General features: G+C 46.6%; 1 protein-coding gene and 1 non-coding gene across 2 annotated transcripts; both read left to right on the top strand.

The window, feature by feature from the left end:
- The first annotated feature begins 761 nt into the window (after positions 1 to 761).
- Positions 762 to 18,802, top strand: LOC109579025 (inactive pancreatic lipase-related protein 1-like). The gene is given in 15 exon segments (XM_019988501.2): positions 762 to 810; positions 1,762 to 1,916; positions 2,243 to 2,368; positions 4,265 to 4,400; positions 5,119 to 5,223; positions 6,983 to 7,030; positions 7,033 to 7,104; positions 7,205 to 7,324; positions 9,076 to 9,194; positions 10,374 to 10,406; positions 10,408 to 10,468; positions 10,471 to 10,503; positions 12,748 to 12,856; positions 13,574 to 13,741; positions 18,739 to 18,802. Coding segments are annotated over 15 exon segments (1,398 nt in total).
- A 5,443-nt stretch (positions 18,803 to 24,245) lies between these two features.
- TRNAG-CCC (transfer RNA glycine (anticodon CCC)) lies at positions 24,246 to 24,318 on the top strand. The gene has a single exon. It is a non-coding gene; the product is annotated as a tRNA-Gly (tRNA).
- Positions 24,319 to 26,004: the final 1,686 nt, after the last annotated feature.

Consider the following 26,004-nt stretch of genomic DNA (forward strand, 5'->3'; position numbering starts at 1 on the left):
TGGGCCCCTGAACCCAGCTATTCCAAATTATAGCAGGATAATATGATTGCTCTTGTTTTAAACCCTTATGTTTTGGGTTGGCTCATCCCATAGCAATAGAACACTAGTTAGTGGGGAATTGTATGAGGATATTATGGGGCTGTTGACTTTGTCTTCACCGCTCATATGCTCAAGTATTACTAGACTGCGAGAGAGAGACAGTTTTCCTTAGAGCCTTTCCTTTGCTATCAGCTACTTGCAAGGGCATTTTCATCCATTCTAAGTGAGAATGGGTTCATTCACGGTTAGAGTTTGCTACAGTGTCCTTCTTGGGACTTGTAAAGTACTAGATGATCAAATTTAAAAAATTGGAAAGTGAGGTCCACTTGGCACATAATTACATGCACAGGTACATAAGTGCAAAGTTAGACCTTTCCCCTCCTTTTAATCAAGCATCCTTCATCTTACTAGACTTGTGGGAAGATTTGACCTCTGTTTTAATCTTGTTTTATGTATTTGTGCAGACTGAAATATTAAGTGCACACAGCATGTTCTATCATCACCTGCTCTTTCTTTGAAGCAGTGTCCCAGTGATAAGGTTCGAGTATAAGAAAATGGCCCAGGCACTTGATCCAGGGAGAAGAAAGATCTGGAACATCCAACAGGATAAGTCTTCCCAAAGCTGTGAAGTGGGGAGGCAGGGCAAAGAGCCTTGAATTCCTGAGTCTTTGCTCATTACTCTGGTCATGCTTGGTAAAGCTGAGTGTCTGAATTTCTTGTAGATGGTGAGTATTTGGACAATTGCTCTTTTCCTGCTGGGAGCAGCCAAAGGTAAGAAACATCCCACCTACCTTTTGGGAAGGACATAAACTCATCTCAGCACTGGCCAGAGAAACCTCAGCCATGGCTGGGCTTCCAGCAGCTCCAGACAGCTCCAAGGTTCCACAGAGAGGCGGACAGGGCTGCCCCAGTGCCTGGGAAAGGAGGCAGTTTGTGGGGGACCTGCCTCAGGGCATCTATCATCAGCCCACCTTTATGCCCAGGGTGCCCGAGGCCAGACTTTTCCTGATAAAGCATTAAATCCTTGTCTGGGTTAACATATTGACTGACCACTGCCTGTTATCATATTAGTAGTCAAATAAACACATCTGAAGCTCTGGAGATAGAATTTTTTTTTTTAATTCAAGGGAATTGCTTTGCATTGTTGTGTTGGTTTCCGCTGTACGACAATGTGAAACAGCTGTAAGTATACATATATCCCCTCCCTCTGGCCTCTGGGTCATCACAGAGCGCCAAGCTGAGCTCCCCGTGCTGTATAGCTGCTTCCCCTTGCTGTGTAGTTTGCACATGGTAGCCCGCATATCTCAGTGCTACTCTCGAAATTCCTCCCCTCTCCTTCCCCTCTGTGCCCACAAGTGTGTTCTCCATGTCTGCCTCTGTTTCTGCCCTGCAAATAGGTTCACCAGTACAATTTTTCTAGATTCCATGTATATGTGTTAATGTACAATACTAGTTGTTTTTTTTTCTGACTCACAACACTCTATATAACAGGCTCTAGGGAACACAGAACTTTTAAGTTTTGCTGGTGGTTCGAGGCAGAGAGGTCTCTGTGGGATTCAGTGGGACAGGTCCCTAATCAGAAGATGGGCATGGGGGCCAGGCAAGGAGACAGTAGATGGAGCTGAGGCAAGACTCTGCCTGGTCTTCAGCCTGTCCCCAAGCCGGGGAGTGACCAGCCTAGCCTTGGGAGCTAATCTCTGAGTAGTCATCATTTCTCTCCAGGAAACGAAGTTTGCTATGATTCTATCAGGTGCTTCTCTGACTCCAAGCCCTGGGCTGGGGCTGCAATAAGGCCCTTGAAAATTCTCCCCTGGAGCCCGGAGAAGGTTGGCACCCACCTCCTGCTCTACACCAACAAGAACCCAAACAACTTTCAAGTGAGGCCTCTGCTATTCTAACATTGTAAAGGAGTGAGCGGCTGTGTCTACACGGGGACCAGAAATTCCTTATTCCTGTACCCTCCTCCTCTACCCCATCCTACCAGCTGCTCCCCCAGGCCTAGCCAGACCTGGACAGAGTAGGTCGCTGGTAAAAAAAAAAAAAAAAAAAAAATGGCTTGAATGAATGGTTCCCTTTTGTCAGAACCTCTAGCTGGTTATGTGATTCTGGTCTGTGGCATTGGAACAGGCAGAAATGGGGCAGAAAGAGACAGGCCAAAGTGGCTGGGCTACAAAAACATGGAACCCTTCTGTGTTTGTCACAGATTCTCCTTGCTTCTGATCCATCAACGATTGAGGCGTCCAATTTCCAAATAGCCAAGAAGACCCGGTTCGTCATCCATGGCTTCATAGACAAGGGAGATGAGGGCTGGCTGGTAGACATGTGCAAGGCAGGGCCCGGCTCTAACCCCTGTGGCCTGTGGCCTGTGCCCCAGGCATCTGCTCTTCCTTTCCATGAATGCCTCCACCTCCCTTTATGCGATCTCAATTAGTGAACTTGGAAACAGGAAACCCTGACATATTGAGGTTTTACTATGAAATTAAAACGCCTCTTCACAAAAATAAAAAGCCCTTTCCACATTTCTGGACTGCATCAGTAGCCTGAAGCAATGGCATTTGCTCTGTGAACAATCACTTCCACCCTCTCATTTCTGATTAGATTATGCCTAAATGTTGTCTGCTTCGTTTCAGTGAGGCTACTTTGTATTTCCATAGATGAGGGATTATGTTCTTTTTGTTCAGTTCTTTCCCACTTCCCTAAGAGTCAGAGATATGTGCTATGACTGTTTATTTGAGATACGAGGAGCTAAGGCTGACCAGGAGTCCAAAATAGCAGAATGTGTGCATGCTTAATTGCTCACAGATTCTCGTGTCCGACTCTTTGTGACCCTATGGACTGTAGCCGGCCAGGCTCCTCCATCCACGGGATTTCCCAAGCAAGAATACTGCAGTGGGTTATCGTTTCCTCCTCCAGGGGATCTTCCCTACTCAGGGATTGAACCCGTCTCTCTTGCTTCATCACCTGGGAAGCCTTTGCACTAAACTGAAGAATAGGAAGTGCCAAAACCCACTGTAGTAGAGTGTCTTTAGGTCAGAAGGACAGACAATGGAATAACACACATGTGTACACATGCACACACACACATGTACACATACACACAAGCATACATGTGCAAAGGCACACAAACACACACATAATATACCATCCATGCCTTCTTGTCTTGTGTTCACTGATTTAATGTTTTTCTGACACCTAAGAATTTATCCTAACAGCCTGCCTTCCACACACACATTAGTAACTCCAACCTAAAATGTCAACAGGAAAAGTCACAAACCCTGAAAAGTGAAATAATTCTGCATTTGACCTCAGTTTTTACCATGTATTTAACTCTTAGTCTGTCCCATCATTAATAAGTATCTTAGTGTGTAGACTGTAAGATATAGTTTATACTCTAAATTCTCCAAGTTTGTAAGAGATTCCTCAGGGCTGCTTTAGAAATAAAGGTCCTGAGAAAACAACTGTTGGTATTTGTGTGTGTGATCACACATACTAGTATCATGTATGTGAAAAGATTCTTGATGGATTTTTAATTTATAGCACCATTTTAGACTCAATCTGGTCCTATGTCTTCCCTGGCAGAACTTCTAAGCATATATCAGTTCCTGTGACATCCAGGAAGAAGTTTCCCTTTCAGAATTCTCCAATATATTTTAAATCAGTACAGTTCTATTTTTCAAATATCTGCAGTGTGTCTTTCTTCTGTGAAATACTATGCTATCCTAACTCTAAAAACAGTGACCCTTGCCTCCCATCTTAGAACTTACTTAGTGCCCTGTAGCCTGGGGTGGAGCAAGCCCAGGCTTTGTTAAGAGGCTAAAAGGACCCCTAGTGGTCAAATCCACAAAGTCAGTTAGACCCCGGCTTCCAGAGAATGAATGCACTTGAGACCTTTTCTTTGCTCAACAGGGCTCTTTAAATGATGCCCTGGTTTTATCCACCTTACTGAATCAACCTTACTGAATCTGGTCAAAGAAAACCAGAGTGGTCAGCTTTTAATTAATCTACAAACTAGAGAGAAAACTAATTTGCCTTTCTCGTAACATACCCCCCGAGGGATAATTCCTGTTGGCAACAGGATTCCTAACAAAGTCAAGTTCATCCCAGTGCCCCTGCTAGGAAGGACAGAAAGATGGCCAGGGGTAACTCTCAGGGACTATTTCTGAGCCCTGGTTGGATGTGGATTCCTAAGCCCCATGATAACCCCCTGGAGTCTCTCCAACACCAGAACGTGTTTGAGGTGGAGGAGGTGAACTACATCTGCGTGGACTGGAAGAGAGGCTCCCAGACCACTTACACTCAGGCCGCCAACAATGTGCGTGTGGTGGGTGCCCAGGTGGCCCAGATGCTGGCCATGCTCAAGGGGAGTGATGGCCGGGCTGCAGAGGAGGTGACAAGGCTGGTCTCTGTGCAAAGATGCAACTGAGGGTTCTGTGTTTAAAGAGGAAATATAATTGATAGCTCTCTCAGAGTCTGACTCCTAAAACTCACTGTGAGTCGAGGCGCTGTGGATCTGTAGACGTAGTAAACAAGTACATTTGGGTGAACATCTCTGAGACCAGCGGGTGTGAACACTTTGAGCTTTGTGTTGTCTGTTTGTCCATCCAGTATTTAGGAGCACAGTGTCACAACTGAGGTCCAGGCCCTGGGGGAGTTTACAGTGACAATAGGGTGTGATCAGGGTTCTGATGTGGGGATAGGCCGGGGTAGCTACAAGGCTTTATAGGAGCACATGGGGGTCAGTGAATTTAGTCTGGAGAGGGGGGCCGTAATTAAGGATGTCTCCCAGAAACAGACATCTAAGTTGAGAGCTGATGGCTAAGCTGTGGATGACAACAGGTAGAGAAGTTGAAAGCAGACCCAAATACAACATATTTGAGGAACTGAAAGTTCCACAAAAACTTTGGGTAGAAAAAGAGTCTAGAAAAATAGGTGTTGAGTCAGGAAAGCTCTGAGGCTTTTGTAATGAGTTGGGTTTCATTCTAATGGCAGTGGAAGGTTTTCAGCAGAGGAGTAATGGCTTTAGGTTTGCAAAAACCACAGCAGAGAAATATCCTGACAATATAATCTTCCCTCTCCAGTCGAACTACAGCTACTCACCTTCCCAAGTCCACCTCATTGGCCACAGCCTGGGGGCCCATGTGGCAGGAGAGGCAGGGAGAAAAACTCCAGGCCTAGGCAGGATTACAGATAGGACTCGAGGGCCAGGGCCCCAGGTTTTGTCCCCAGTAGCCCCAGGACATGATACAAGACTCCCTAGCTTGGAGATGGCCCCAAGGAGTCTGTCCCCTTGGCTGTGGCAGAGCTGGCTGGAGTCTGCACAGAACATTTTGGGAAGCTCCTCAGAAGCCTATCTTTGTGGCAGGGGAGGTAGTGGCTTTCTTCCCTCTGCTTCCTCCACTCTGTCCGCATTCCTCCTCTCTAGATCCATGTTTTCTGTTGGTGTGGTTCTCTTAGCAGGACTGGGCACCCAGGAAGATGCAGAGCAAGACTGAGATGAACATGAGCAAACACAATTAAGAAGGATCCATGTCATCATTCTTTTTCCCCTTCTCTGAAATCAAGGGCAGAAGAAAACACAAAAATTCCACTGCCTTCGTTGGCAGAAGAAATACCATCACCATCATACCAAAAGCATCCTTTTAACCCAAGCAAAGCTTTTAAATTATAACAACAAATTACATCAATGTAATATAATCATTATGAAGCTAATATAACTATTACAGTAAGCATAGATTAAGTGCCTACTTATCCCAAATACTTTGCAAAGTGCTTTACATTTTTCTCATTTAATCCTCAGAACTAAAGAAAAAGGCTGAGGGAAGCAAATGACTCGCCCAAGGTCACACATCTAATCAGTGATAGAACTGACCCTCAGTCCCGGTTCTCCTATTATGGCTTAAGCAAATCTCTACCTTTATAAGAAGCCTACCATTTATTTTCAAGAGACAGTTATGTTCATGTCTTTACAGCTTTTCTGATAAAATCTTCAAAGACAACTGTTAAATCCAGGAGTCCTGTCGAGAAGGAGATATAGTCAGTAGTGTCCAACTCTTTGAGACCCTAAAGAGCCTGGAAGGCTTTGCCACAAGCGCCACCATATAGTGAGGGAAAAATAATACTAAATATTTACTTACACACCCATAACAATGTGCCAGGCACTTTGCTAAATGCTACATATCCTATCTCATTTAATCTTATCCTAGCTGAATTATTACCCCTATTTTATAAATGGGGAAACTGAGGCATAGAAAAAGTCAGTGATTCACCCAAGGTCATGCAACTTGCTCAAGAAATAGCCAAGCAGGGCTTTGGAGCCAGGCATCCTAGTCCCAGAGGGCTTCCCAGATGGTGATAGTGGTAAAGAACTTGCCTGCCAATACAGGAGACATACGTGGGTCCAATCCCCCCATCAGGAAGATTCCACTGGAGGAGGGCATGGCAACCCACTCCACTATTCTTGCCTGGAGAATCCCATGGACAGAGGAGCCTGACAGGCTATGGTCCATAGGGTCATAAAGAGTTGGACGTTACTGAAGTGACTTCGCATATACGCACACATGCATGCATCCTAGTCCCAGAATCTGTGTTTTGAATCAGGATACCTTACTACTTCTCCCCTTTTCCCTTCAAACTTGCAAAGGGAAAGAGAAAGCTGAAGAAGAAAGATATACAAGGAAGTGGGAGAATCTGTTGTAGAAAAAAATAAATCCTTTCCTAAACAAAATCTGAATTTCTTTGTTCACTGCCCTTCTCTATCCAGGCACTAGAACATAATAAGCATCATAGAGATTTGATGGCTCCACATTTCATACCCTGGCCATGGCACTGCACAGCTCCAGGGTATCCCTCGAGTTGGGGAGTGCACAACCTGGGCAACTGTACAACCTCCATCTTGCTGGCACCTACAGTCAAACCTATTGTGCACAGAACTGGCCATCTCTTTCGGGGTTGGACCCTGTAGAAGCAAATTTCGAGGGTGCTCCTGAAGAGGTCCAATCGGCCCCTCCGATGCTGGCTTTGTTGATGTGATCCACAGGAATGCAGCTCCCCTGATCCCATTCATGGGTGAGCCCTGCAATGTTCCAGCTGCAAGCACTTTGCAATCATGTTTTCAGCAGGAGAGACCTGCATTAGGAAAAGCTCACCGCTGTTCTAAATATTTCAGGCTTTGGAATGAAACAACAGGTGGATCACCTTGACTTCTTCCCAAATGGAGGAGAGGAAATGCCCGGATGCAGGAAGAATGCCCTGTCACAGATCATAGATCTAGATGGCATCTGGGCAGGCAAAGGCTGAGCAGAGTAGGGGAACCACTTCCCTGGGGATCAGTGCCTTTCCCACAGCAAAGCTTAACAATGAAAACACACTGTTCTTTAAAAACAGATCTCCCCTTCTAGAATATAAATAAGATCTCCCCTTCTAGATCTTTTTTTTTTTTCTTCTAGATCTTATTCTTAAAAATACAGCCATGTTTCATTTGTTATATCTCAGCTCTGCTGGTTGTTATTTCCTTAAAATATTGTTGTGGGTGTCCTGGAGTGAACAAGCAACAAAGGTTTACAAAACCACTTCTTAGAGCTGTTAACTCAAACAGTCAATTGATAACTACCTAATGAAGGAAATATCATAAAAGTAACTATCCTGACTTAAAGAGAATTTTTCTACCAGTTCTTGCTTATGATATGGTTCAAGCTTATATAACTGGCTTCAATTCCATGGATAAAATGGGAATATTCCCAATCGTGTCCATGGCAAACCCGTTTGCATGAGAGTCACTGCTCTTCTATGTTGGGACAGCAATAAGAAGCAATCACAGGTAATGAAGGTCAGAGCAGAGACTTGCTACTCAATGTGTCTGTTCTTTATCAATGGTCAGCAACTGGAATTAAGGGCATCATTCAGATATAGCTCTCGTATCAGATGAAGTCAGAATGACAATGAATAGGTGAAATTTTCAGCCAGACTCATCATTTGGCCCCACAAATGATGAAATATTTTTATTGAATGTGAGCGTAATGACTTGGCAGGGATGGACACCGTCAAAACAAATGTTAGGGCTGAGGACCAAAGTGTGTCTTTCATGGCTTTATGAGGCTTTGAGAGAATAGAGTAGCCTAGACTCTCCATCAGTACCAACGAAGCACGTTCAGGCCAGGTCCTGAAGGTGTGCTATGACAGCGACCACTTGGCAAGAGTTTTTAGGGGCCAAGGAAGTTTCTAAGAAGGAGCAAGACATCCTGAGAGTGAAAGGGGTGCTCACATAAAGCCACCTAAAGCCATTCAGCCTTCCTTTTTATTTGCCTATGTCATGAGAATGTCCTTGCCCTGCTTTTGTCATGTCTGGGAGGTCATGTCACATCTGACTGTATCCTCAAGAACCTCCAACCTGGTGCCTGGAACACGGGACAGCACAGAGGTTAGAGGCCTGGGCTCCAGCCCCAGAGAGGCTTGGGTTTAAACCCCAGCTCCACTGCTCCTACCTGAAATCTGAAACCTGAGGCTGGAGTCTATATGACTTTCTGTAATTAAGGATGGGTGTTACCCATCTTTGAAGAAAAGTGAAAGTGTTAATTGCTCAGTCATGTCTGACTCTTTGCGACCCCGTGGACGGTAGCCCACCAGGCCCCTCTAGCCATGGGAAACCCTGTTTGCATGAGAGCCACCACTCTTGTCCATGGAAATCCCATGGACAGGCAAGAATACTGGAGTGGGTTGCCATTCCCTTCTCCAGGGGATATTCCTGATCCCGGGATCGAACGTGGGTCTCCTGTGTTGCAGGCAGATTCTTTACTATCTGGGCCACTAGGGAAACACCTGAAGAAAGGTGAGGGTTATAGGGACAATACACATGAAGAGTTCAAAACATTGCCCAGCAATCAGAAAGCAGGCTTTCTATGTTAACTGTCATTTTGTGTCTGGATTTTGGACTTATCTTAAATTTCTGAATATATAGTCCCGTCCCACTTGGAGGGAAAGGCAGAGAAGTTGTCACAGGACCCCGGCCACCTGTGCAGACTTCCTCCTTTACTTCCCCAGGAACCTGGGACTTCGTGGCTTGCAATCACTTGAGAAGCTATAAGTACTACTCGGAAAGCATCCTCAATCCCAATGGATTCACCGGATACCCCTGTGCTTGCTACAGGGACTTTGAGTCTGTAAGATGTTATCCCACCTTGAGTCCCACGGTGGTGCTGTGGTCTTGCTGTGTTGGGGTCTGCAGTACTCTTCACCAGTTTCTGCTGCTGTTGCTAAGTCGCTTCAGTCGTGTCTGACTCTGTGCGACCTCTTAGACGGCAGCCCACCAGGCTCCCCCATCCCTGGGATTCTCCAGGAAAGAACACTGGAGTGGGTTGCCATTTCCTTCTCCAATGCATGAAAGTGAAAAGTGAAAGTGAAGTCGCTCAGTCGTGTCTGACTCTTCACGACCCCATGGACCGCAGGCTACCAGGCTCCTCTGTCCATGGGATTTTCCAGGCAAGAGTACTGGAGTGGGGTGCCATTGCCTTCTCTGTCACCAGTTTCTGATCATCCCTAATTTTTTTTGGCACTGCATGTCAGAGTTCATGTGGAGTGAACCCCTCCGTGGAGTGGAGGGGAAAAAACCTTTAAGCAGGAGGTAGCTACAATTCTAGAAGAGTCATATGGGAGAGGAAGATTCTGGGAAATCAGAGAGTAGAGCAATCAATTCAGTGATCTAGGAAGGCTTCCTGCTGGAGGCAAAGTTTGAATCTTGCTTGGAAAATCATAGATTTTAGAAGGAGAAGGAGTGCAGATTTCTGACTAAAGCAGAACAAAAGTAGAATGTGTGAGAGAACAATATACACACCAGAGAGAAGGAAAGTTGGGTGCCAGGCTGGGGGCTAGGGGTGGAGGGTTGTGTCTCATGCAGCTGGCAACAAGAGAGACAGAAGAAATGATACCCTGGAGCCTGGTGTGACCATCTCTCCCCAGCTCCCCATTCAGTGACATCATGTTGGTAGCCTGAAACTGGCCACAGTCAGTATTTATAGCATGGAAATTGGTAGACATTACAAAAGACTTTTTGTTCCAGTGTTGCCTATTAATCATTCACCAGCATACCGCTTGATGAAAGCCATATTTTATCTAACCTGGGGTCTAGGCATCAATATTTTCTGAACCTCCTGAAGTAGTTCTAACGTGATGTGCCTCAGGTTTGGGTACCACACCCTAGATGAAGGTAGTTTAGAGACCATCTACTCCACTCTCTTTCCAGTTATAAAAGAGGAAACTCAGACTATAGAACATTGCCCGTAAGATGGCTGGATCATAGCAAGACAAACATACCTTACAGCCAGGTCCATCTTTCTCATTAGAACAAGTGCTTCCCCTGTCCAGATGAAGGGTGTCCCACAGATGGGACAATCTGCTGGCAGATTTGCTGGCAAGACACGTGAGGAGCAGCAGAAGTTCATGTGAACACAGGAGATTCCAGCAAATTTACTCGTAAGTTGTGTTGTGACTTTCCTGCCCTGGTAAAGGTTTGGTTTCTGTTTTATGTAAATATGAATACTAATAAATAATAAATAAATGCTAATAAATATAAACATAAATAACATGAAATATTTGTGGGTACATTTTATCTTAGTAAAAGGACACATCCCATTTAAGACTCACTGAGAATTTAGAAAGAGTCTGCTTTACTTCCAGTTTATTTCTACATAAAATGAGCTCATGCAAATAGCATGGCTAATGGGCTAACAGCGATTTACGTGTTTCTGTGGCCATCTTCTTTGAATTTTTGCATGGCTAATGGGCTAACAGCGATTTACATGTTTCTGTGGCCATCTTCTTTGAATTTTTGCCACTCCACAGTCTTTTGTTCTTTTCATCATAAAAACTGTCTTATCCACATCTGTTTTCCGATTCATTCAAAATTTATTTGATACCAACTCTTTGCCTGTCCAGCCCACTTAGAAGCCCAACTCCAATCTCTCCATTTCCAGCCTTCTGTCCACGTGTCCCTCTTGATCATGGGTGTGGGGGAGGGGTGACTGTTTGGTGGAGGGTGAATAGGGATCAGAAAAGGGGTAATTTCTCTCCAAATTCAGCTGAATGAGCTCAGACAAAGGGTAGATATGGACATGTTTCAGCCACTTTGTGCCAACCTGCCCTATGAAAGTTCCTTAAGATGTTGCACTGTAAATAAAAAAGAGAGAGAGACTGTGTATATACAAATACATAAATATAATACAAGTCTTATATAGTACTTTAAGTCAGGTTTAATGAGATATAATTTATGTATAGCAAAAGTCAGCCTTTGTGGTGTATAGCTGGTTCTGTGGGTTTTGATAAATGAATAGTCATGTAGCCATCTCCACAATCAAGACAGGGAATATTTCCATCACTGTATACATATTTATTTAAAAAGACATTGATGAATCAATCCTTCTTCAGATGTGGTGATGCATGAAATACATGCCCATATTTTAAAACAACAAATTAAACATTCAAAAGCCATATATTCATTCCTCAACTAACATTTATTTATGGATCACAGACTGTGCTAGACATAGGGGGTGCAGGGAGGATGTAAACACTCTAGTATGGAATTTATAATGCAGCAGAGAAGATGGAAAGTGAGCAAGCAGCTCCAAGTGCACTGGGCTTGGCAGATTGCTGCTGGGATATTGGGAGACAGAGCACACAGCCTTGACCAGAGGAAGGAGCAGAGAAAACACCTCTGCGGACCTGAAGGACACGTGGAAGTTGGGCAAAGGGTGTGTGTGGGGGGGTGTGTTTACATTCCTATGTGTGCACGCGTGGGAATGTGAATGTGTGTATGAGTCTGTGGGTGTATGTGTACATGTGTATATGTGTCTGTGTGTGTGTGTGTGTTTATGGGATTTTCCAGGTGGTGCTAGTGGTAAAGAACCTGCCTGCCAGTGCAGGAGGTATAAGAGATGTGGATTCAATCCCTGGATCAGGAAAAGCCCCTGGAGGAGGGCAAGGCAACCCACTCCAGTGTTCTTGCCTGGAGGATCCGTTGGACAGAGGAGCCTGGTGGGCTACAGTCTATAGAGTCTCAGAGACTCGGACACAACTGAAGTGACTTAGCACACACACACGTGTGTGCTTAGGTACGTGTGTGAGTGTGTGGTCATAGGTGTGCCAGTTTGTATGCACATGTGTGTGCTCCTGGGGGCCAAGACAGCTCTTCAGATATAAATCTTGATGACCTCTGTGCTGGAGACTGCTCAAGCCACAGAGAGGCAAAGGAAAGACAGGCTTGGCCCTTGAGACTCTGAGGACGGAACCCCGAGTTGCTTTTCAAATGCAGAGACAAGCCCTCACTCCTTTGCCTTCACTCACACTGCTGTCCTTCTAGAGGGGAGCTGCCCAACAGAACTCCAGTTCGTGGTGGCGATGCTCTGTGCGGTCCAGCGCAGCAGCCATCAACCATGTGTAGAAATTCAGCACTTTCCATGTGGCTAAGGGAAGTGAGGGTTTGTTTTTTTTTAATTTTATTTAATTTGGATTTAAATTTAAGCAGCAACATGTGGTCCCTTTACTGGGGTGGGGCCACTGCTAGACGCGTGCTTCTCCTTAGGGCCTAGTTCCAGTTGTAGGTTAACATGTGGAACTTTCTATCTCAATGCCTCCATGTAAGGAATGGGGAACAGGGATCTGAGATGTGGGTCCACTGTCTTGCGCGTGAATAGACTGAACTCTTTTCTATACCCCGTGCAGGCTGGAGATATGGTGTTTCTATAACACTGTCTGGAAAAAGAGCCACTGGTCAAATCAAAGTTGCTTTGTTTGGAAATAAGGGAAACACTCGTCAATACAATGTCTTGAAGTAAATTTCCTTTTTTGACACCCTCTCTCACATCGTGATACACAAGGCTTTCATATGCATGCGCTGACATGCTTGGCGTATTTTTCTGAATGGCTTTTAAATTATTTACTTTATGTACTGAAGTTAATTTCAGATTTCTGCTAACAAGTGTTCTTTTCTTTATTATAAATCCAGGCATTTAATTCTTTCTTTCTCAATAGATAAGATTTTTTAAGATTAAATCTAATGTTATCCCAGATATCATGTTTTCTGACTAGCCTAGTCACACATGTGTTTTGTATTAAAATAAGTGGATAACTTGTTATTACACAAATAATTCGACCAGAAAAATATGAAAGAATTACAAGGTTTTCTATAATGAAGTTTTGAAGATAAATGAACTTACATTTGAAGAAATAATATTTAAATAGTAGTTTGAGGAACTTCCCTGATAGCCCAGTGGTTAAGACTCCTAGCCTCCAGTGCAGGGGGCACAGATTTGATCCCTGGTTGGGAAACTAAGATCCCACATGCCATGTAGCATGGCCAAAAGTAAAATAAATAGTAGCTTGAGACTGATGGCATTGTAACTGCATTTTTCATTTTTCTAACCTTTATCTGAGAGTTAATTTGGAAAAATTATCTAGTTAATCTTGAGTAGGGAAAAGTGGCGGGGACTTATATGTTCATTAGAACTTATTGCAGTGAATGGGAATGTTTCTATTTCTCTATTTCAAGTGGGATTATCAAACCAGGCTCCACCCTTTCCGGTGAGTTTGACTCAGATATTGATGTTGGAACAATTGAGAAAGTCAAGTTTCTTTGGAATAACAACGTGATAAACCCAACCCTCCCCAAAGTGGGTGCAGCCAAGATCACCGCACAGAAGGGAGAGGAGCAGACAGAGTAAGTGTCTTTGCTGGCTTGCTCCTGAGGATGTTTGTAAAAAGTTACATTTGTCATGGAAACTCACCCCGGAAGGTCAGCTAACGTTCAGCCAGGGTCCTCAGCACTCTCTTTGGGAAGCACAGATGATACAGCTCCACTTTCAGTGAAAACTGAGGAGGAAAAATAAGAGAAATAAGAAATAATTTCTGAGGGATATAAAGTTATAAATATGGGTTGGAGGATGGCTACATGTTAAAGAGGGGACGATCCATGAAAGCTCAGAGCAATAGAAGAAGAAATCAGTTTTAGCAAAAGATATAAAATTTGAGATGAGACAAGAGAGAGCTGAGGTGTCCATATGTGCAGAATATTCATCCTGACCCATGATGTCCCAAACTGTCTCAGCTGTGGGGGATATGGGGGTAATGACCATAGCTCGGACCCCAAGTCCAGCCAGGAGGACACCTCTGTGTGGCTTGGCGGAAAGGGGCTCCTGGGATCTTGGTCACTGACTAAGGTTTGGGAGGTCTGGTGGGGTCACTAACCTCAGGCCCCAGAGAATGTCCCTCCCCTGGGCAGAGGGACAGCAGGGTTGGCAGAACTCACAGCTGTCCAGAGGCTGGATGACCTCTGTGAAGTTCTCCTGTCTCTCTGAAGGGAGGATGGAGAGGCTGGCCCAGGCAGGTGGTCAGCAGAACAGGAAGGTCCTCTCAGAGAGAGCACAGCACCGAGGAGGCAGGTGGGGAGCACTGGGCAGGCCGGGGGTGCAGCAGAGGCCTCCCCTGCCAGCCCCACCAGAGAACACTGGGGCTTGAAGGCCAGTTCCCCAGGCCCTGTAAGGAAGTAGAACCATTGCCTGCATCCTGGGACCATGTGGTTAAAATCAGGTCAGAAGAATGTGGTCTCATTGGAATCTTTACAACGCGAGGGCGAGGCGTTCCCAGGAGATGACTTGCTCACAGGTAGATCTGAGAAAGGAAAAAAAATATAAGACCGAACCAGCCAGGGCAATGGACCCTACAGTGTCTTTCTGCACTTTCTAGAAAGGGAACAGAATGTGCTTGAGGCCATGCCTGAGGCCCTGAGTCCATCAGCTGCCACCTCAGCTCTCCAGAGGCCTGTGTGGGGCTTCCCCACCTGCCAACTCCAGAGGGAATCTCCAAAAAAAGCTGGATGGTGGACATCAGATATTTTAAATATAGGAAGATAGAACCTCACCAACTAGTCTGGGGAATGAAAATGCTGAATTCATTAACTTATTCAAATATTTTGCTGTTGGGAAAACAGCCAATAAGTAAAATTTTAAAAAATAATAATAATTGGGAGACCAAAGAAAAGTAAGACTTTGGTCCAACCTCCTCTCAGATATCCCTCAGATTATTTTTAGTTAATATGTGGAAGTTACTGTGGTTTCAAGTCCTACCAAGGAATCTGCTGACAGGAATTCCCTCCAGTGACATGGTGTCAAAAAAAAAAAATGTAGCTTTCTCCCCTTTATTTCTCTCTCCCCCCAACACTGGCCTCCTCCCTGCCTTCCTCTCTGACTTAAGTGCCAGGAATGCCAGGAGTACAGGAAGGGGATGCAAAGATAGAGGGGAGGATGCTCTGGAGGGCTTAACAATGTAGCTGTTGGCAAATTAGACTTATAATTCATGCAAAAGGTCAAATTACACAATAAGAACTTCCCATGAGGGGCCCAAACAGAGTGGCTGGGAAGGCAGGCAGAGGGTCCCGGAGGATGAGAGGGGCACGGGGAGGCCAGGCTGCTGAGGGCAGACCTCCCCTGCAGAGGACCAGAAGATGATTAGGTTAGCTCAGATCATGAACTCCTTATTGCCACATTCAGACTTAAATTGAAGAAAGTAGGGAAAACCACTAGACCATTCAGGTATGGCCTAAATCAAATCCCTTATGATTTTACAGTGGAAGTGAGAAATAGATTTAAGGGACTAGATCTCATAGACAGAGTGCCTGATGAACTATGGACGGAGATTCGTGACATTGTACAGGAGACAGGGATCAAGACCATCCCCATGGAAAAGAAATGCAAAAAAGCAAAATGGCTGTCTGGGGAGGGCTTACAAATAGCTGTGAAGAGAAGAGAAGCGAAAAGCAAAGGAGAAAAGGAAAGATATAAGCATCTGAATGCAGACTTCCAAAGAATAGCAAGGAGAGATAAGAAAGCCATCCTTAGTGATCAATGCAAAGAAATAGAGGAAAACAACAGAATGGGAAAGACTAGAGATCTCTTCAAGAAAATTAGAGATACCAAGGGAACATTTCATGCAAAGATGGGCTTGATAAAGGACAGAAATGGTATGGACCTAACAGAAGCAGAAGATGTTAAGAAGAGGTGGCAAGAAAACACAGAAGAACTGTACAAAAAAGATCTTCACGACCCAGATAATCACGATGGTGTGATCACTCACCTAGAGCCAGACATCCTGGAATGTGAAGTCAAGTGGGCCTTAGAAAGCATCACTACGAACAAAGCTAGTGGAGGTGATGGAATTCCAGATGAACTATTCCAAATCCTGAAAGATGATGCTGTGAAAGTGCTGCACTTAATAGGCCAGCGAATTTGGAAAACTCAGCAGTGGCCACAGGACTGGAAAAGGTCCGTTTTCATTCCAATCCCAAAGAAAGGCAATGCCAAAGAATACTCAAACTACCACACAATTGCACTCATCTCACACGGTAGTAAAGTAATGCTCAAAATTCTCCAAGCCAGGCTTCAGCAATACATGAACCGTGAACTTCCTGATGTTCAAGCTGGTTTTAGAAAAGGCAGAGAAACCAGAGATCAAATTGCCAACATCTGCTGGATCATCGAAAAAGCAAGAGAGTTCCAGAAAAACATCTATTTCTGCTTTATTGACTATGCCAAAGCCTTTGACTGTGTGGATCACAATAAACTGTGGAATATTCTGAAAGAGATGGGAATACCAGACCACCTGACCTGCCTCTTGAGAAACCTATATACAGGTCAGGAAGCAATAGTTAGAACTGGACATGGAACAACAGACTGGTTCCAAATAGGAAAAGGAGTATGTCAAGGCTGTATACTGTCACCCTGCTTATTTAACTTATATGCAGAGTACATCATGAGAAACGCAGGGCTGGAGGAAGTACAAGCTGGAATCAAGATTGCTGGGAGAAATATCAATAACCTCAGATATGCAGATGACACCACCCTTATGGCAGAAAGTGAAGAGGAACTAAAAAGCCTCTTGATGAAAGTGAAAGAAGAGAGTGAAAAAGTTGGCTTATAGCTCAACATTCAGAAAACTAAAATCATGGCATCCGGTCCAATCACTTCATGGGAAATAGATGGGGAAACAGTAGAAACAGTGTCAGACTTTATTTTTTTGGGCTCCAAAATCACTGCAGATGGTGACTGCAGCCATGAAATTAAAAGACACTTACTCCTTGGAAGGAAAGTTATGATCAACCTAGATAGCATATTGAAAAGCAGAGATATTACTTTGCCAACAAAGGTCCGTCTAGTCAAGGCTATGGCTTTTCCTGTGGTCATGTATGGATGTGAGAGTTGGACTGTGAAGAAAGCTGACTGCTGAAGAATTGATGCTTTTGAACTGTGGTGTTGGAGAAGACTCTTGAGAGTCCCTTGGAATGCAAGGAGATCCAACCAGTCCATTCTAAAGGAGATCAGCCCTGGGATGTTCTTTGGAAGGAATGATGCTAAAGCTGAACCCCAGTACTTTGGCCACCTCATGCGAAGAGTTGACTCATTGGAAAAGACTGATGCTGGGAGGGATTGGGGGCAGGAGGAGAAGGGGACAACAGAGGATGAGATGGCTGGATGGCATCACCAACTCGATGGACATGAGTTTGGGTGAACTCCGGGAGTTGGTGATGGACAGGGAGGCCTGGCGTGCTGCGATTCATGGGGTCGCAAAGAGTCGGGCACGACTGAGCGACTGAACTGAACTGAACTGAACCTAACCTAAGCTAACCGGAAGATGATTAGGTTAGGGTTAGGGTTAGGGCTTCCCAAAAAGACAAATGAAATACAGAGGAAAATGGGGAGGGGCCAGTGAAAGTGAGGAAAGAGATGAAGCTGCAGAGTTCATAGGTGGTTAGGCCTGAGAGAAGCCCGTGTTTCTGAGAAGAGCTATAACCATCACCACTTAAATCTGCATTGTTTTTAAATTAATTATAGAGCTTTTTTACATGTATTGTCATGAGACGTATTACCAACATGGAATTCTCACTAGTCACGGGAGAGAGCTATGCCCTCTTCTACAAATGACACCGGTGGTGAGACTCAAGTAACAGCTTCCTGTCATGTTGGGAAGGCAGGAGGGGGGAGCCCCAGCAGAGAGCCAGGCCCCCAACTCCAGGCTTGAAAGGCAAGGTCACGGTAGCTTTGACCCAACCATAGAAAATGTGGGCCATGACGTCAGCTAGACCTGTATCTGCATCTTGGTTCTTCCACGTATTAACTGAGAGCCTTCTGTGCCTCAGTTTCCTCTTCTGTGGTATAGGACTTGTGACAACACCTCCGCATACTTGTGTTGTGAGAAGTTCTCATCGCACACACAGTGAACAGCTTGTGCCTTTGCAGCCAGCAGGAGCTCAGTCTACTGTAGCAATTGTATTTTCTGGAGCTACTGTAAGGTTGAATCAGGTCCTCTGAGTGACTGAGCCAAGAGTGAGTCCATCTGTAAATCCATGTGCCAGGGTTTTGGGGTGTTCGCATGGGTTGTGGAGAAGGAGAGCTGTGTGAGGCCCAGTCCCTGCTCCAAGGAGCTCACAGTCCTGGCTGCCAGAATGTCCAGAGACCATCCACCCCGTCGTGACCTGAGTCCAGCCAGCCATTCCCACTGGAAGCCCCCAGGCAATCAGCCCTCCAGTCACTGTTCAAAGCTGCCAGCCTAGGGCAGCCCTCGGCCTTTTGAATTGTAAATCAGCAATTACCTCCACTGAATGAGTCCAGTTGCCAGGTAAGGATGCCCCGGCACTTAGAAAAAGCCTTCCTTTTCTCTCCACAGACACAGTTTCTGCAGCGAAGACACCGTGAGAGAAGACGTCCTGCTCACTCTCATGCCCTGGTAAACGCCAGGCACGGCGTCGCGCCTGTGACACCAATAAAATCCGTTCATGCATCTATCTGCTCACCTCTGTTGCTGATGTCAGCTGACCCCTATGGGACATTTGGAAACTGAATATTTTTAAATGTCCTGCACATTTTCTATATATTTGGATTTCCTGCCCTTGACCTCCAGTTACCACGTCTTTTCCCCCAACCCAGTTTCCTTGGTCCTTGTGCCCACTGTCTTCTCCTCATCTGAGGGGGTGGCAACAAGCAGCGGAACTCCCTCAACAGAGGGTGGGCGTTGAGGGGCCTCAGCAGAGCTTTAGCCCTGCCCCTTCATCTACAAGTGAGGCAAGAGTCCCAGAGCAGGTTTGGGGCGGGTGGCAGAGGGGTGTTCGCTGCTCCAGCACATAGAAAGGATCACTGTCCTGTTGTTGGGACTGAGGGTCAGGCATCTCCCTGGCTGCCTTGAGATCACGGAAGGCCGTGCTAGGACGTGGCCTCTTTGTGGTGGTAAATTTGGTGGTGATGGGCCCACCCGGAAGCTTTGGCTCTTGGTGAGGTTAAAGGGGCTCCAGCTTCTAGAGGCTGTGGTGGGAACATTTGCAGAGCATAGACAGTCTCCCAGTCCCCACCCCACCCTGCCCCCTGTGGTCCCTGGACCGAGGCTGCCTCAAAGCCTTCTCTCTGCCTGCTGGGCGGTGCCATCCTAGGCAGGTCAAGTGCTGAGAAGGGGTCCAGGGAACGGCTTCTGAGGGGAGTGTCCAACGCCGACCCTGTAGAGAGGGACTTTTCTGACATGGGAGGGTGGGTATGACTCAGCCAACCAGACCTCACCATGAGTCCTAACCCACAAAGGTGTTCTCTACCTGGTGGAGGGAGGGGTGTTCAAGGTGGTCCAGCCTGTCCCATGATCAACCCCGGGGGGCCTCTGAGGGAAGGTCATCGCCTCCCCTGAGCATATCCCCTCTTGGTCACCCAACCACCACAGCAGTTTCTAACCCCTGGTGGCATGTCAGGTATTACTGAGCTTCGACTTGAGGGCAGAGCTTCCCTGAATGGCTTAGTGGTAAAGAATCCACCTGCCAAGGCACGAGACATGAGTTCGATCCCTGGTCTGGGAGGATCCCACATCCACAGAGCAACTAAGCTCGTGCACCGCAACTATTGAGCCTATGCTCTAGAGCCTGGGAGCCACAGCTACTGAGCCCGAGTGCCGCAACTGCTGAAGCCCTCACGCCCTGGAGCCCAAGCCCCACAAGAGGAGCTGCCACAACGAGAAGCCCACGGACTGCAGCTCAAAGTAGCCCCAGGTCGTTGCAACTAGAGAAAAGCCCACTCAGCAACAAAGACTCAACACAGCTAAAAATAAAGAAAAGTATTAAAAAAAAACAAAACCCAAGAAACTCGAGGGCAAGTGGGCTCCAGAACAGTCCTTACAAGCAGAGAGTATGATGAGGATTTACTGAGCAACTGTAGTAGAGGCTTCATAGTAAAGGGCAGGGGGCGGGGGGTGGTGCTCAATAAACAGTGTGATGAGGAGGAGGGAGCCCTGAGCAGGAGAGACCCGGCCCTGGCCATGAACCCACACTCTGGACGGGGCAGCAAATTCAGTCAACAGGATACAGACTCTGCAGACACTCCTAATGCCAGCTCTGTGCCAGGCACTGGACTGAGGGGAAGCGGCCTACCGTGAGGCAGTGCTCTCGGCATGCCAGCATGTAAACAAACACAGCCCTGCTGCCCTCTGCCTGCCAAAAGCAAGGCGCATCCCAGGACAGGACCCAGAAGAGGCAGGAGCAAGACGGGGAAGGCTCCACAGAGCCGGGGGTTCTAGGCCCAGGCTTGCAGGAAGACCGCCGACTGAGACTGCAGGCTGGGAGGCCAGCGAGGAGGAGGAGGCCCCTGCAGACTTCCAGGGGGGCCGTAAGGAGACCCCCCTTGATGGAAAAGACCCTGATGCTGGGAAAGATTGAAGGCAGGAGAAGGGTGGGGAACAGAGGAGGAGATAGTTGGATGGCATCATCGACTCAATGGACATGAGTTTAAGTAAACTCCGAGAGATAGTGAAGGACAGAGAAGCCTGGCATGCTGTAGTCCATGGGGTCACAAAGAGTCAGACACAAGTTAGCTACCTGAACAACAGCAATGAAACCCTTGGAGGGTGGCGCATGGAAGCAGGTATGATGGAGGGGATGGTGAGAGGCCTCCCTACTCAAGGACAGCCTGCCTCACCTGCTCCCCAGACTAATAGATACAGGCAAGAACTTGGGGGAAGTGATTTAAAAACAGCACAGAAGCTAAGAAGAGACTGAAGACGGGGAAAGCAACTTGCTGAGGATCCCTTAGGCTGTTGGCCGCACCATAAGCACACAGTGGAGGCTCTGCCCTGAGCCTCGGGTGACCTGGGTGACCTTGGACTTGACGACAGGTGCAGTGATGGCCATACATCCCAGGGACATGGAAGGCAGCTGTTGGGGACCCAAGCTGGAGCGGGGCCCCAGGTCTCTCCACCCAAGTTCCTCTCCTACAATAAGCATAAGTCCTGTTATCAGAGATACTTCCTGAGAAAACTCCCAGGAAGGCAGAGATCAGAAGGCCCCACGATTAATACCTTGGATGCTGTGTGCGTCACAGAGCCCAGTGATAAGGCCAGTAAGAATCACAGACCTGGAGACACACAAAACCTGGAGCCCCTTCGTTAACTGAACACAAACAGCACACAACACAGCTCAGTCAGAGTAGGGAAACGAGGAAAGGGAGTAAATGGAACACTCTAAGGAGAAGTTGGGAAGGAAGCATGTCAGCAAGAGCAGGGGTCTTGGTCTGGCCACAGGTCTTGAAACGACCGTGAATGGGAAGTTGCCCCCTGTTCTGACAGGGCCTCAGGCAGCGTCTTATCTGTGACAGGTCAGCACTGTGGGATCAAATCCTCCAGCAAAGAGCCTTCTTTTTTTAAATTAACTTTTATTGAGGTATAGTTGCTTTATAATGTTGTATTCATTTCTACTGTATAGCAAAGTACATGAGTTATATATATATATATATATATGTATATCTTCTTTTTTTTAATTTCCTTCCAATTCAGGTCACCACAGAGCACTGAGTAGAGTTCCCTGTGCTATATAGTAGGTTCTCATTAGTTATCTATTTTATACAGAGCATCAATAGTGTATATATGTCCATCCCAATCTCTCAGTTCATCCCATTCCCGCCTTTCCCTACTTGGTATTCATACCTTTGTTCTCTACATCTGTGTCTCTATTTCTGCTTTGTAAAGAAGATCATCTATACCAATTTTTTCAGATTCCACATATATGCATTAATATATGGTGTTTGTTTTTCTAGTTGCTGGACTCAGCATTTCTCTTCAAGGAGTGTGTCAGTAGGTGAAACTGTTGCACGCACGGTATCTTCTCTGTATTGATTGCTCCTTCTGTTCCAGTTACATATGTTCCCATCCCATTTCTTATCTCCATCAAATTTCTTATCTAAAGTACTGCTCAGTTTCTCACTCTAAGACACTCACAATCCCGCAGCAAATGCAAGACATCTAATATAGAAGTTCACGTTGGCCACTGTGACTCCATTTTGAACTGTTTGCTGCTGCTGCTGCTAAGTCGCTTCAGTCATGTCCGACTCTATGTGACCCCATAGACGGCAGCCCATCAGGCTCCCCTGTCCCTGGGATTCTCCAAGCAAGAACACTGGAGTGGGTTGCCATTTCCTTCTCCAATGCATGAAAGTGGAAAGTGAAAATTGAAAGGGAAGTCACTCAGCCATGTCCGACTCTTAGCGACCCCATGGACGGCAGCCTACCAGGCTCCTCTGTCCATGGGATTTTCTAGGCAAGAGTACTGGAGTCGGGTGCCATTGCCTTCTCCTTTTGAACTGTTTAACATGGCTTAAATGCTGTAAAGTTTCACCTAAAGTAAGTAGGAGAAGCCACATTATAACACCTTGGCTACTCATTAGTGTAGCTGTGAGACCCCATTTCCTGTGATCTCTGGGGAGTCCAAGTTCTGCATCACACATCCTTGATCCTAACACACAGCCTGGGAGACGGGTGTTTAGGCCTCTCCATGGTTACTCTGGGGGACACTTGCAGTGTCTATGTGGCCCTGTGTGTGTAAGTCATTTCAGTCATGTCTGACTCTTTGCTACCCTATGGACTGTAGTCCTCCAGGCTCCTCTGTCCATGGAATTCTCCAGGCAAGAATACTGGAGTGGGTTGCCATTTCCTTCTCCAGGGGATCTTCCTACTTAGGGATAGAACCTGGGTCTCCTGCATTGCAGGCAGATTCTTTACTGTGTGAGCCACAAGGGAAGCCTTCCATGTGTCCCTAGCAGATGTGAAATCCAGATTTTGGGGGCAGCATGGGACCAGCTTGATTAGACTCCGTTCCCTTTTGTTTTTTAACTAACAGAGGTGGTGAGTTTTCAGAATGCATGTGAACACGGCCTTTGGAACAATGAAAATACGTCACATTCATAGTCAATGTGTTAACACATTGTGCTCAGAGGGACAGCCAGTCTGGTTGGAAGCAGCAAGAAAAGACACTGAGTCAGCAGTCAGGGTTCTGTTCAAACTTGGTGACCCTGGGCCAGGACTTTCCACCTCTCTGGGTCTCAGCTTCCTCAACTATAAAATGAAATGGAAGACTCCATCCTTGAGTCAGCGAGCTGTAAGATGAGGGAGGTACGCTATGGAGTGTGGCCACAGTCTGACCCCAGATTCAAAGCTACCAGAAGGGAGCAGGAATGGGCTTCCCTAATGGCTCAGGGGTAAAGAATCTGCCTGCAATGCAGGAAACATAGGTTTGATTCCTGGGTTGGGAAGATCCCCTGGAGAAATGGCAATCCACTCCAGTATTCTTGCCTGGAAAATCCTGTAGAAGAGGAGCCTGGCAGGCTGCAGTCCCTGGGGCTGCAAAGAGTAGGACATGACTGAGCTAAACCACCAACCACCACAGACACAGAGCAGTGCCTGTTAGGGGGGTTCTAGCTCACCCAACCCAGGCCTTGTGTGCTCACCCCAAGGTGCGGGAAACTGGGCATCTGAGGGCCCAGGACTGGTTGGGGAAGCTCCAGGAGTGCGCCATGCAGCCCACAAACCAGATCATCTGGGAGCTTGAAAAAACTGGGGTGGGAGAAAGGATCCCAAGCCCACCCTGACCAATTCAAGAACAAGCCCAGGTAACAGGCCTCTTTATAAGCCCCTCAGGTGCTTCTCCTGTGCAGCTGGGTGACGCTCTCCCAGGATTCAGTATTTCCTGACTCCTCTAAAGGTGAGTGCTCTCATCCAAGGTCCAGGTGCACTCTTATCTGGGAATTTATTGTTTTCATTTTGATGATAATCTTTTATTTTTTTAGCCAGTTATAAAGTTTTCTCTTTGTTGTGGTAATTTGCAGTAAGAGTTTTGTTTCCTAAATTGCACTATAAAATAAGGTCAATGGGGAACTTCCCTGGCAGTCCAGTGGTTAAGACTCTGCACTCCCAATGCAGGGGACACAGGTTCAAACCCTGGTCAGGGAACTAAGATCTGAGCTGCTGTGTGGTGCAGCATAAATAAATAAATATGTAAATAAGTAGATAGATAAATAAATAAAATGAAGCTAAGGGGAATGTCCCAGGACCAGGGGAGTGGGGGTGCTATGGGAATTTTTTGTGACAATGGTGTCCCTGTCTTTACTCAGGTCTGAGTAACCTTGGCGAATATAGTCTGGGACTGAGAATGTGTCACAGGCTGTGAGAGCAGAGAGTCAACTCTAAGACCAGAAATGGAGGCACAAATGTGGCCAGGGAGGAGAAGGGAGGATGGGGGAGGAATGAGCCTGGGGTAGGGACAGGGATCAGAGGTTCCTCAGTGGGGAGATACAGCTGATATTCCTGGCAGGGGGACCCATGGGTGCAAAAGTTCAGAAGAGGGGAAGAACAGGTTCATTTTCAGGACTCTGTGTCCTTCCACACAAGCAGAGCTGCCATAACAAAGGCCCACAGATGAGGTGGTTTAAACTGCAGGAGAGCTTCCCTGGTGGCTCAGATGGTAAAGAATCCGCCCGCAATGCAGGAGATCTGGGTTAAACCCCTGGGTTGGGAAGATCTCCTGGAGGAGGGCATAACAACCCACTCCAGAATTCTTGCCTGGAGAATCCCATGGACAGAGGAGCCTGGCGGGCTACAGTCCATGGGATTGCAAAGAGTTGGACATGACCGAGCGACTAAGCACAGCACAAACAGCAGAAACTTATGATCTCACAATTCTGGAGGCTGGAAAGTCCAGGACCAAGCCATTACAGGGCTGGGTCCTTCAGGCATCTGTGAGGGAGACCCTGTGGAGACCCTGTCCATGTCTCTCTCCTTTTGGTGGTTGATGGCCATCCTCGCTGTTTCTTACAGGAGCATCACCCAGATCTCTCCATTTCTGTTTACATGGCCTGTGTGCATGTCTGTATCCAAAGGTCCCCCTTTTCATCAGGACGCCAGTTATACTGTATTAGGACCCACTCTAATGGCTTCACTTTACCTCTGTAAAAAGTCTAACTCCAAAAGGTCATGTTCTGATGTCCTAGGATTTAGGACTCATCATATCTTTTGAGGGAGAATACAGCCCAATCTAAGCAGCAACCAACCTTGCATGTCTGGCTCAGGAGCCTAGACTCCACTTAGGTTGGATCCCTCTCCACCCAGCATTCCCAACTTTTCTCTTTTGTGAAAGCTCAAATTATGTGGTTCTGGTACAAGCCCTCATCAACATGTGTCTTTTCGTTAGCTCATTTTGTTTGCCATTGAGTATTTATTTTGGGCAAGCAGCATCTGTGACCCAAGGGAGCATCAGTCCCACAAAGTACAGGGCAGGAGAATACTCTGTTCCCTGTTTTACCCTCAGGCTGGAAGAGCATCCAGCCTGTGATCATATAAATATGAACATGAAGGAGTGAACAAACACACAAAACAAGCATCTAATACTGTGGTAGCTTCAAGGAGGAGAAGGCAGTGGCACCCCACTCCAGTACTCTTGCCTGGAAAGTTCCATGGACGGAGGAGCCTGGTGGGCTACAGTCCATGGGGTCGCTAAGAGTCGGATATGACTGAGAGACTTCCCTTTCACTTTTCACTTTCATGCATTGGAGAAGGCAATGGCACCCCACTCCAGCACTCTTGCCTGGAAAATCCCATGGATGGAGGAGCCTGGTAGGCTGCAGTCCATGGGGTCGCTAA

This window comes from Bos indicus, chromosome 26, assembly GCF_029378745.1.
Source record: "Bos indicus isolate NIAB-ARS_2022 breed Sahiwal x Tharparkar chromosome 26, NIAB-ARS_B.indTharparkar_mat_pri_1.0, whole genome shotgun sequence".
Lineage (NCBI taxonomy): Eukaryota > Metazoa > Chordata > Mammalia > Artiodactyla > Bovidae > Bos > Bos indicus.